Here is an 11618-nt window from a genome sequence, read left to right on the forward strand (position 1 = left end):
AACAATACTCTCCCAAACCCCCAACAACCAACCAACAAACCAGTCAAAGAACCAGAAACAAGCAAAACCCCCATTAGTTGATGTTGGATTTCCAGTGTCTAGAACTGAGAGAACATACTTCTGATAATTAAGTCACCCGGCCTGGGGCATCTTACTGGGCAGCACTAGCAAACACACAAACACACCTCTTAACAATGTTTCCCGCGAATCAGCGGCTGCTGCATGCGAGGCTTTCGAGTTTCTAAATGCATAATTGTTCTCACACTGGGGACTGGCTATCATTTTTGAATTTGTCCAGAGGATCCTTATGATATACTAAGTTTTTCTTCACTTTCATTTAATCTTCAGAGTCCTAGAGGGTTTTCATAGATGAGAAATTCTCCAAAGTTAATGTTCCCAGGATCCTCTGGGTAATGAGGAGAGGCAGCTTTAAGCTCAGTTCTCAGACTCTTAAGCACCCTCTCTTCAATGCAGAGCAGATACAGGCTCACAAGGGGGTCTGGGGTCAGGTCACACTATGAACTTGAGCTAAGTGTTGGGGAGACAGTCAGCCATGAGTCTGGCTGAAACTTGGAAATGCCTTAACACACTCAGAGAAAGTTCAATGCTTCTAAAACACTCCCTACTAAACTCTACGAGGCAGGATAGACTGTCACACTTACATTTCATCTAAAGGTCCTCTCAACTATTATACCTGCCTGCACTAAGGGACCAAGAAGGGAGCGCGTATCTGTTCTGGTCTTGGTCCAAGTGACACCTAACCACACTCTTTTCTTTCAAAAAATAAATTTTATTAGTGGCACGTTAAAGTTAATCAGTTTCTTCCCAGAGAGAAGGGAATCCCTCCTAGACTAAAGAGCTGAGCAGACATATCGCGGCAGACATGCCATTTCCAGGGTGCTGACCGGTGCACAGAGTGCTCTCCACCGAGGAGACCTGCCTTCTGCGTCATGCTCACCACCCTGATCATTTGATTCACTGTGCTTGGGACTGTCCCAAAGCACTGGCAGCTACTCCTTAGTGACTCACGGTGTTATTTCTCCAGCCATCTGCCACCCCACTGTTGGAGAGGCTGGAAGTGTCATGTGCCCTATTCAAGCCCCAGTGAGGACAACTGGGGCTGGATCAGGTGGGGCTGGCTTTTGGGAGCCAAGAAAAATTCCAGACATTAAACTCCAATACTCTACAGCTTGGGCAGCAAGGGAGACTCTTCAAGTGACCCAGATATGTGTTGGAGAAGTTTGAGCTTTCTGGATAAAGATCCATTTCCTCCTTACAGACAAAGAGCACCTTCTTGAACATCTTGCCCGGTGTTCTTGTAACATTTTGAGCTTCACCTGGACTTGGGTCTTTCTTACACCTTTTTTTTTTTCAGCCCTTCTTCCCACACTCCCCTAGCCTAGCCTCTGCAAATTGCCATTCTCCCAATCCAAATGGCACTTCTGTAGCTCAGAGGCAGTTCTGTGGGGCCAAAATCTAACAACTCCTTTCTAGCCTTACATGATGGAGATGTAGGCTCCTCAAGGCTTCCATTTTCCCTGGTCTTAATACAGGCAGGCATCTCTCATCGCTTCAGAACCCGACCCTCAACCAAGCATTCACTGACTTACTGATCAAGGCAACAAAAGGAGGGACAGACTACGTTAAGTTTTCCATGTCTACATCTAATTGATTAAGTTAGGTCTTCACACCAGGTAGCTCAGCTTCACGTCCAGGCTAGCAAGGTAGGTCCCTTGTCTTGGTCTCACAGAGGTCAATGCCGGCCTGCAGCTTGCCATTCTTCACCGCTGCCCAGGGCATGGAGGCAGAGGTCCACTTTGCCACCCAGTCTCCTTTTTTGTTGACCAAGATGAGGCCACCTAGACCTTTGAGCTTTGACTTCATATAATCCAATGCCAACTCAGCAGACTCCTCTACGGTCTTTCCTGAGAAGAAAAGGAGAGACTGAGAAACAGCACGTGATAATTTTCAGAGGCTCCCATGTTTGGATACCTGGACCCCAGCTGTGCCACTGCTTTGGGACACTGTGAAATATGAGTGGGCTTCACTGGAGAAGCAGGGCTTCTGGGGAAGGGGGTAGGGACCAGCCCTGCCCCCTGGTACTGTCTGTTTCCTGATCCACTGAGATATGAGCAAGCAATTCCTGTGCATTCCCCTGCCATAAAGCTGCTCGTCACTTTGCCTTCTCCATCATGAAGGACCACATTTCCTCACACTGTGGGCCAAATAAGCCTCCTTCAGGGACAGGTAGTTTCTTGACAGGCGTCTGCTCACACTGACCAGCAAAGCCATACAATTTGCATGCCTCACCTCCTTACTGGGACAGAGACATCTTCCCTCTTACATCCACGGTCAAGGATAAACCATGGTCTCTATGGCTTTGTCTTCTATGATGTGAAAGAGAACAGCAGACAGGAACTGTGTATGTGCGCATGTGTATGCTCACACACATGCATAAAGCCAGGACACCGCATGCCCCACTCTATCCTGTTCTGCTTTCATCCCTTGAGATAGGGTTTCTCACTGAACCTGGAACTTGCTGCTCGTCCCACCCCTTCCCCACATACTGTTACCCAGCAAATCCTAGTGCCTCTCCTGTCTCTACCTCCACAGTACTAAGGTAGCTATAGGTACCTGCACAGCTATACTTTTTTATATGTCCTTGGAGTTTGAACTCATGCTTGTTCAGTAAGCACTCTGAGACATTTCCTGATCTCAGAGAAGTGTATTCTAGAACAGTATTCTAAAGGTTGAGTCCAGAACCTACCAGGTGTTAGAAGAATGTGAACAACCTTGGGGCAGTGTCTGTGGCAAGTGTGTTTCCATAAACTACCCAGCAGTGGTCAAATACCATCTATCTTCTTGTCTTCACTAGCTATGCACTTGTTTTATAGCCTACATACCTTGTTCTACATGGAAGAGGGCGAGTCTGGCCAGATTCACCTTCAGGATACTTTCTCCATGTCCTGTGGTTGAAACAGCTCCAAGGTTATTATCTGCATAACCTCCAGCTCCTGCTCAAAAAAGGTGATTGTTTATAACTGAGCAAGAACAGTCAAAAAGTTAAACACAAGGCTTATGTTTCACAATATTATATCCTAGAGGTATAGACAGATCAGAGCTATATTCATGATCTGGTGATGCACAAGTGTACAAAAGCACACCTGTAAACAAACCTCTGTGTACACCATGGTGACTTAAAAGCAATTCTATCTGTCAAAGAAAGAACTATTCTGGTCTATCCATATAACAGGATCTGGAGCCAAACTGACTTTGATATTTCTTCTGTAGTCTTAGACTGAGCAATTCTACAGCCATCTCTCCATCATTCCTGATTTGTTCACACAGAGCCACCAGTCTGAGAGTCCCACAGCCTGGCAGGCTTCACCTTTACCCTGTTCTAGTTGGTGCAGAAGCATCATATTGACATTTGCCTTATTAACAATGCTGGTTATTGGGGAAGGTCTTAGAAGGGCAGCTCTCAGTGTTATTGTTTCCCAGGCTGCTTGAATGCAGGTACCTCCATGGTTCCGATTCTGGGAGAATTGAGGCTAGGCAAGGAATACAAAGTTTTACAACAGGAGAAGGTATCTTTCAAGCTGTTGCTCTGTGGTGAACCAGCATCAATAAGGCCCTACTATTTGGAAGCAGCCAAGACTTCATTTTCTTTGCAGTTCCTGCCTGGGTGACCCTTGTTTTCTGGGGTGGGCACCCCCCATTTTTCAGGATGGTAACTGCACTGCAGAGGAAATGTTACTGTGTACCTCGTGTTACCCATGGGACGTCCTAGGTCAGGTGAACCGTCCTGGGGAATGCTTATCAGAAAGGTCAAGATAAGCACATTTGGTGCCCACAATCAATATAGGAATTCAGGTCGTAGATTTTTTTCCTTCTCAATACTTTACCATGAGAACTCACAAAGCCTGAACCTAATTCCTAGGCTCTCACCCCACCTGGCTCTAGGACCTGCTCAGATCCCAGCTGGATGCAGGCTGGACCACTGAGCAGCCATATTCTGGCAGGGATTTTGCTAAGGAGAAAAGAGGTGAGTGGCCCCTGCCTCCGACCGAGCACTACACCACCTCAACAGGCAGGTCTCTGATTTGTAAAGAGGCTCCAAGGATTTTCTTCAAGGCCATTGCTGTATAGGGTACAAAGAGTTGTCAAGAGTATTAATTATCACTAAGAGTAGCACAACATATATAAAAAGTCAAGTTTTCTGCTAAAAGTATAAGCGTCTCCTTTGGGCAGAGAACAATTTAGCTTTTCTTGAAATGTCATTCAACTGAAGGGATCTGTGGGAATTCCTACAAGAAAGTGCAAATCTACACAGAGCAAAAGATGTACTCCTACTGCATGCTGCTTCTTGCTTTGCACTTGATGTTGATATGAGGGTCATATCAGTCTGTAGGAGCGTGTTACTCATATGTAGTACCTGTAAATATTCTCAGCTCCACCTCTCTGTGAGTGAGTGAGTGTGTGTGTGAGTGAGTGTGTGTGTGTGTGTGTGTGTGTGTGTGTGTGTGTGTGTGTGCAGGGCGCATGTGGAGAGGAGAGATAGATTTCCAGCATCTTTAGTTTTTGGAGAGATGGTTTTTCACTGAGCCTGGAGTTTGCTTGTTTAGCTACACTAGCTGGCTGGCAAGCTCTGAAGATCCACTCATTTCTGCCTCTTCCAGGGCTGGGTTACAGATGCACAGTACTGCACAAGGCATTTACATGGGTGCTGGGGATCTGAACTCAGGGCCATATACATGCACAGCAAATACTTCCCGAGTCATCACTCTAGCCCAACTTTTTGATTGTTTGTTTTTACATTGTTAATGTGAGCCATGTCTGGGAAGAGGCACTGTGTATTTATATTTAGCCTCTGAAGTGAGCCTGAGGACCCTGAAACTGGGGCTACAGAGAAGAAAGGTATGGCTGCAGCAGCCTGGGACAACGTTAGCATCCTCTCTTTCACTTCTTCTCCCAAGATGTCCCCAAAATGTAATCCATGGGAAACTGATGAGCCTATTAGAAGTGAATACCTCAGAGCAGTGGTCCCCAGCAACCCTCTTCCAACCCAAATGCCACTCCTAGAAGCTGTCACCAAGAGGGCAGAAGAAATGACACAGCAAAGGGTGTGAATCTGATGACGTGAAGGGCAAGGGAGGGGCATGAACTACCTCTTAGTCCTACCTATGCAAGGTGAGTCTCCAACTCGGCCAACCATTTTATTGACAATCCCTCCAGTAGAGGTTGCGTAAGCCAAATTTCCTCTGCAGTCCAAGGCAACAGCACCCACAGTTCCTGAGTTTCTGTCAAAAAAATAAGCAGAAAAGGGAAAATAATGAAGTTGAGAAACAGTCCCTAAGCAACACTGTCACTTAAAGTCACTCACATCCCATATTATAGGTTAAGATTCTGGGCTCAAGAAAACAATGTTTCTTACTCTATATGTCACTAGCAGTCAGATTTCGACATGGCCCTTTACATTTCTACCTTAAAGAATACATCCTTCCCAGCTGTCAGGAGGGAGAGGCAGAGGCAGGTGGATCTCTGAGTCTGAGGTTGGCTTGGAATACAGAATAAGTTCCAAGCTAGTTAAGGCTACATAGTGAGACCCTATCACAAAAATTTACTCATTTTATATGTTTCTTTCATGTTTGTTGTAGCTACCAGAAAAAAATTAAACAGCATAAGTGCGCCTTATTGAGATGGACACATGCACAAATTTAAACCTTTCAGAGATGGCCCTAAATCATTGGCTACCTTTAGAAGATGGAGGCAAAGAAGTGGACTGTTGCCACTTCAGGGGAACATGATGTAAGTGTTTCATGGTATGAATACTCTAAAAGTTATTTTAGATACTCCCCCCCCTTACCTAAGTCCTGCTGTTTGTATCTTTCCACATTACTCAAAAGTATTCATTTCTGATGGTGGCAGGTGCACAGCCAGTCTTTGGGCTCACAGAGGCAAAAAAGCCTTTTCTTTCTGGAGACTGCACAGTGTTAGCGAGAGGGACAGAGGCCAGGGTTATCAGTCACGCTGAGCCAATTCTGAGTGCCAAAGGTGACCCATGCATTCTATAATCAACTTTTCTGACCTTTCTAAGTTGCAGGATCCAGGGAAAGAGGCCACTTATTTATACCTAAGAGCAGTACTGGCTGGTGCAGATGTATGATTAGAGGTGCCTTTCTGTTTAGTGCTGGGCATTGAGCCCAGGGCTTTATGCACGCACTAAGCATTCACTCTACCACTGAACCACATCCTCACACATAACTTTCAGAAAGCAATAGGAAAGCAGCTTTGAAAATAAGCTGAAGGCACTGGCCCAGCAGCCTCACTCTGCTGACCGCAGTCTACAGAAATGAGGCCTGAAGTCCTAGTATCTGGGAAACTGAGGGAGAAGGAAAATTCCAGGCTTAGCCTGGGATATATAGCAAAATCCTATTTCAGAGCAAGTAGAATAATAGTATGTTACTATCTCCAATCTCATAATCTGGAAAGGCATCAGATTATTATCTCAGAGACCTGCATATTATACCTGCCTGGCCTCTTTGCCTCAGACCCAACAAAACTGATTCTTTAGGAAAGGGAAACACACACACACACACACACACACACACACACGTGCACGCATGCGCACACGTGTGTGTATATACATAAATATATGTATATAATGCATATGTGTGTGTATGTATGTATATTTAATCTAATATATATACTCTGCCTAGGTTATTTGAACGTTGGTATCTGGTAAATTAGGGACTCAGTAGTATTACAAGACTGAATTCTATGCCATTATGAGCTCCTGTTTCCTACTGAATTATTATTAGGTTTTTGAGCTAGGGTCTCACTCTACAGTTCAGGCTGTCTTGAAACCTTCTCTCTCTCTCTCTCTCTCTCTCTCTCTCTCTCTCTCTCTCTCTCTCTCTCTCTCTTTCCTCTTTCTCTCTGCCTCTTCATGGCTGAAATCATGTGTGTGTTCCTCCAAGCCTGTCTAGCCATCTTCTGCTTAATTGTGCCAGAGAGGAGCCCTGTCAGACTGACCTCTTATCCAAATAGGAGGAGGTCTAAGTCAGGGCAAGGTTAAGGTTAAGAAGAGTTGCCCTCCCCCTACAGAGTTTCAGTTCCTTAGGGAATACAGGTGAGGGGACACTGCCAAACTCTCCAGCTGTTCTAACTGCAAAAGTCTGGTGTCATCTGGAACTTACTTAGGGCAGTCAGCTTTCTGTGCCCCCTTCTCAAGCTTCTCTTTCTCCAGGTGCTTCTTGGTTCTCTCCGTTATCAGTTTTTCTACAGGGACCCGTGGAATCCCCATGTCTTCTGCAAATTTCTCTGCACCATGGCCAGTCAGAAAGCAATGAGGTGTCTAAGCCGGGATAGGAAGGGACAGAAAAGGTTGATATATATATATATATATATATATATATATATATATATATATATATATATATATGCATTTTTTACTTAAAAATACATATATACCTGTTCTATGGTGTGGAAATAACTACTACATTTCTAGTGTTAAAAGGAAGGCTCCAAAGTGAAAATTGAACTGGATCCTCCCCTTTTTTTCTCCGTGTTGGTGGTCAACCTCAGAGACTTGGCGAGCCCTAGATAGGTGATGTGTCACTGAGCTGTGCCCCCAGCCTGCCTAAGAAGGCCAGGAGATAACAAAGTCAGCATGTGTCACCCAGCTAGTCCTAACAGGACCAAAGCCATGGTTGACTCCGGTGGCATTATGTTTGTGTTTAGAACAGCGATCTCCAGCACTGTTCACAGTCTGGCCTGTTCACCCAGAAGTCTAGCAATGGCAGTTTCCCAGGAAGCACTGCTTCCAGCACATGTACCTTTTCCATAACAAGCCGTGCAAGTTTAATGGGATTTGCGATACAGCGCACGGCAGACACTGCACCTGCAGACAGGTCCTTTCCATCCATGATACTAGCATCCATCTCAATGTCACCGTTTACATTCAGGACAGACCCATAACCTAGTCCAAGAAGAAATTGAAAAGTAAGAGTGAAAAATTTATAAAAGACTCCAGATTTTCTACCAACCTACCCCTTTCTTTTTTCTTTTCTTTTCTTTTCTTTTCTTTTCTTTTCTTTTCTTTTCTTTTCTTCTTTTTTGTTTTTCGAGACAGGGTTTCTCTGTATAGCCCTGGCTGTCCTGGAACTCACTTTGTAGACCAGGCTGGCCTCNGCCTGCCTCTGCCTCCCGAGTGCTGGGATTAAAGGTTTGCGCCACCACGCCCGGCTAACACACCTTCTGTTCTACTGTAGAGGAACATTGAACAAACACATCTGACTTGATACCTATTGGTTTGGATATGGTTTGTCTCCTACAGGTCCCCAGGACTGTAACATTGCTGTATGGGAACTTTAAGAGGTAGGCACAATAGGTGGGTCTGAGAGCTCCACCTTCATGTATATGAATGTCTTATATGAATAGATTTTTCTCAATCCAATAAAGGTCTTTTATAAAATCCTACAGCCGATGTCATACTTTATGGTGAGAGCCCTAGTGCGGCTCTGTAGCTAGCAACCCACAAAGATGTTTGCTCTCATTACTCCTACTGAGTCATACCACTGAATGGCCTAGCCTCTACATTATATTGGAGCTACACTATGGGCTGATGTGTTGGCAGATATGTGTAACCTCGGTAACCTTGTCGCCTATGAGGCTGACACAGGAGGACTATACACTAGAAGCCAACCTGGGTTACACAGTGAGTTCCAGACCAGCTTGGGCTGCACAGTGAGAGTTTGTCCCCACAAAGAAAACAAAGTATGAAGACAAAAGGATATAAAAATAGAGGGCAGGAGGCAGGGGGTGGGGAAGGAGGAGGATTAGGGGAAGTTGGAGAGGGAAGAGAGAAGGTAATGGGGGAGTAAATGATTAAAATATATAAACAGGCATGAAAATGTCAAAATGGAACATGTTATTATGCTTAATTGCCATGTGCTAATAAAAGCTTAAAAAACAAACAACCCAAAATTTCAGTTTAAAAGCAATCCAGGGCAGGCAGGATGACTCATTGGTGAAAACATTTCCCATGTAAGCCACAGGAGCCAAGTTCCATTCCTATTTCTAGAACCCACAGTGGAAGGAGAACTGACCCTGAAAACTGTCCTCTGACTTGTACTCACATGCCACGGTACATGTGTACCATTCTCTCTCTCTCCCCCTTCTCTCTTTCACACACACACACACACACACACACACACACACACACACACACACACAGTCACCCAGTACTCTCTCCCATATAATAAAAATAAATTTTTTATAGAAGTAACCTCGTCTTTGCTTCTTTTCATAGCAACCAAAGAGATTGTCAATATACAAAAATCAGTAGTATTGTTTCATAAGCAAATGACACAGAAAACTTCCTTAATCTGCAGTTGGTATGAATTAATAAGAGAGAACAGTTAAGAGAAAGAATAAAGATATTGTCCAAACTGAACAAGTGGTACAAAGTAGACAGGGGTAAGCTGGGTGAGGATGGCCTTCAGAACCACTGACAGCTAACAAAAGATCTAACACCTATTCTACTGGAGTCCTAAAGGGAGGGAGGGAGGGAGGGAGGGGAGCCTAGGGCTAAAAAGCATTCAAGGAAATGATGGCTGGAAATTGTCCACATTTGAAAAAAACGGTCTAAATCTACATATTCAAGAGGCTGATCAAACTCCTAATACTATTAAATAAAAATTCACAGTAAGACATCATAATCAATACAGAAATGTCTTGAGGGGCCAGGAATAGTAGAGTGCTTTGCAAGGGTTCAATCCCAAGCACTACAAACAGCCTTGAAAGGAGCAAGAAAGAAATGACACCTCACCTATGGGTGGGGGAACCAATTATAATGACAAAGGATTTCTCAGCAGAAACCATGGGGGCCAGAAAGAGGTACAGCATTTTCCAAGGGCTGAAAGAAAAGAACTATCAAATCAGAATTCTATGTCTAACAAGATACCATTCATGTATGCGTATGAAGTCTAGACTACACTAGTCTGTTTGGGCTGCTACAAGGCAACCCAGACTGGGCCGCTCACAAAACTAAAAGTTATTTCTCAATCTGTAGACTGAAAAGCTCAAAGTCAAAGTGCCTAAAAGGTTGACCTTTTTCTGAGTTTGGCTTGTAGGTATGGAGTTGCCATTCCACTATGCATTCTAGTGGTCTCTCCTTGTGTCACTTGGGGAGGGTAAACTCTAGTCAATTAATGACTTTGTGTGTGTGTGTTCTTATGAGTGCTGGCGTTGTGTACAGCTGTTGAGGCCAGGGGACCACTTTGGGTGTCTGTTCTCACCTTCCTTCTTGTTTTAGACAAGTCAATTGTTTACCACTGTGCACGCCAGGCTGTTTGGCCTATGAGCATCCGCTGATTCTCCTGTCTTCACCTCCCATTGTATTATAGTTCTGATATTACAGATATGGCTTGTGGATTTGTGTAGGTTCTAGGGATCCAAATTTAGGTTCTCACAATTGAGCACTTTATTAGAGGAGCCATCCCCAGCTTTAAAAAAAAAAATTTCATGTATGTGGGTGTTTTTCTGCATTTATGTCTATATACTAAGTATGTGCCTGGTGGCCTTGAAAGACTGAAGAGGTTGCAAGACCCCCTGAATCTGGAGTGTCTGTAGATAGTTGTGAGGGGCCATGTGGGTGCTAAGATCAAACTTAGGTCCTTCGGAAGAGAGCCAGTGCTCTAATCATTTAGCAATCTCTCTAGTCCCTTTGATTCTTTTTGTAAGAATACTAATTCAATTAGAGCAGACCTCTGTGCCATGCCCTCACCCAATGTGAACAATTTCCTTAGTAGCTCCATCTCTAGACATTGGCACAGTGGGGAATCCTGGGTTCAGCATTAGAATTTTGTAGGGACACAAACATGAGTATAAACATTGAGGCTATAGTACAGATGGAGGAAAACAGAATCTGCTGCCAGAGGACGGAACTCAGTAGGAAGGCTAAAAGAGGCACTGAAGCAGAGAGACAGCAGCAGGAGGGGGAATCCTGCACAATCAGGATGGGAGACCCAGCTCCAGAGAGTGAAAACATGGGCAAATACAGCCATTTGGAACAAACAGAAAAAAAAAGTATTCTAAGTATTACCATTTCATTTTCAGACTCTACTTAACATAGGGAAAAACTAAATTCAAGATCCCAGGCCCTGGGGAAGCTGGGGACTTCCCCATATCTGAACATTGTCTATTATGAGGAAATAGTTGTCTGAATCCAGACATCTAAGGGACAACTTCTCCATCTTGCTGGCAGAGTCAAACTAAGTTCATGTTCTCAGGCTCCAGAACCTACCCTATCCTGACTGATGGAAACTCCCTTGCTAAACCCCTTATGTCAGAATGTGATTGGACAGTGCTACAGGCCACCCTGCTCCCCCTTGCTCTCTGAGTTCATTCTTTAAATATGCTAAACAAAGTCCTTTCAGGGTTGTAGTTCAGCTCCTGAGGCCATTCTGCAACCCTGATCCATCAGTAGCATCTTTTTTTTTCTTAAAATATTATTTAGGGCTGGTGAGATGGCTCAGTGGGTAAGAGCACCCGACTGCTCTTCCAAAGGTCCGGAGTTCAAATCCCAGCAACCACATGGTGGCTCATAACCATCC

The 11618-nt window shown here is 44.5% G+C and overlaps 1 protein-coding gene across 1 annotated transcript in view; it reads right to left on the reverse strand.

The window, feature by feature from the left end:
• Positions 1–769: 769 nt before the first annotated feature.
• The window catches only part of Asrgl1 (asparaginase like 1), a 24576-nt gene continuing 13727 nt past the window's right edge, over positions 770–11618 (reverse strand). The window contains exons 3-7 of the mRNA XM_021206784.1: positions 7839–7981; positions 7200–7357; positions 5182–5300; positions 2904–3014; positions 770–1925 (exon numbers count right to left, since the gene is read on the reverse strand). Of these exons, the coding sequence (XP_021062443.1) occupies positions 1717–1925; positions 2904–3014; positions 5182–5300; positions 7200–7357; positions 7839–7981 (740 nt within the window). The 3' untranslated portion in view covers positions 770–1716. The remainder of the gene's footprint in view (positions 1926–2903; positions 3015–5181; positions 5301–7199; positions 7358–7838; positions 7982–11618) is intronic.

The sequence above is a fragment of the Mus pahari genome, chromosome 1 (genome assembly GCF_900095145.1).
Source record: "Mus pahari chromosome 1, PAHARI_EIJ_v1.1, whole genome shotgun sequence".
Lineage (NCBI taxonomy): Eukaryota > Metazoa > Chordata > Mammalia > Rodentia > Muridae > Mus > Mus pahari.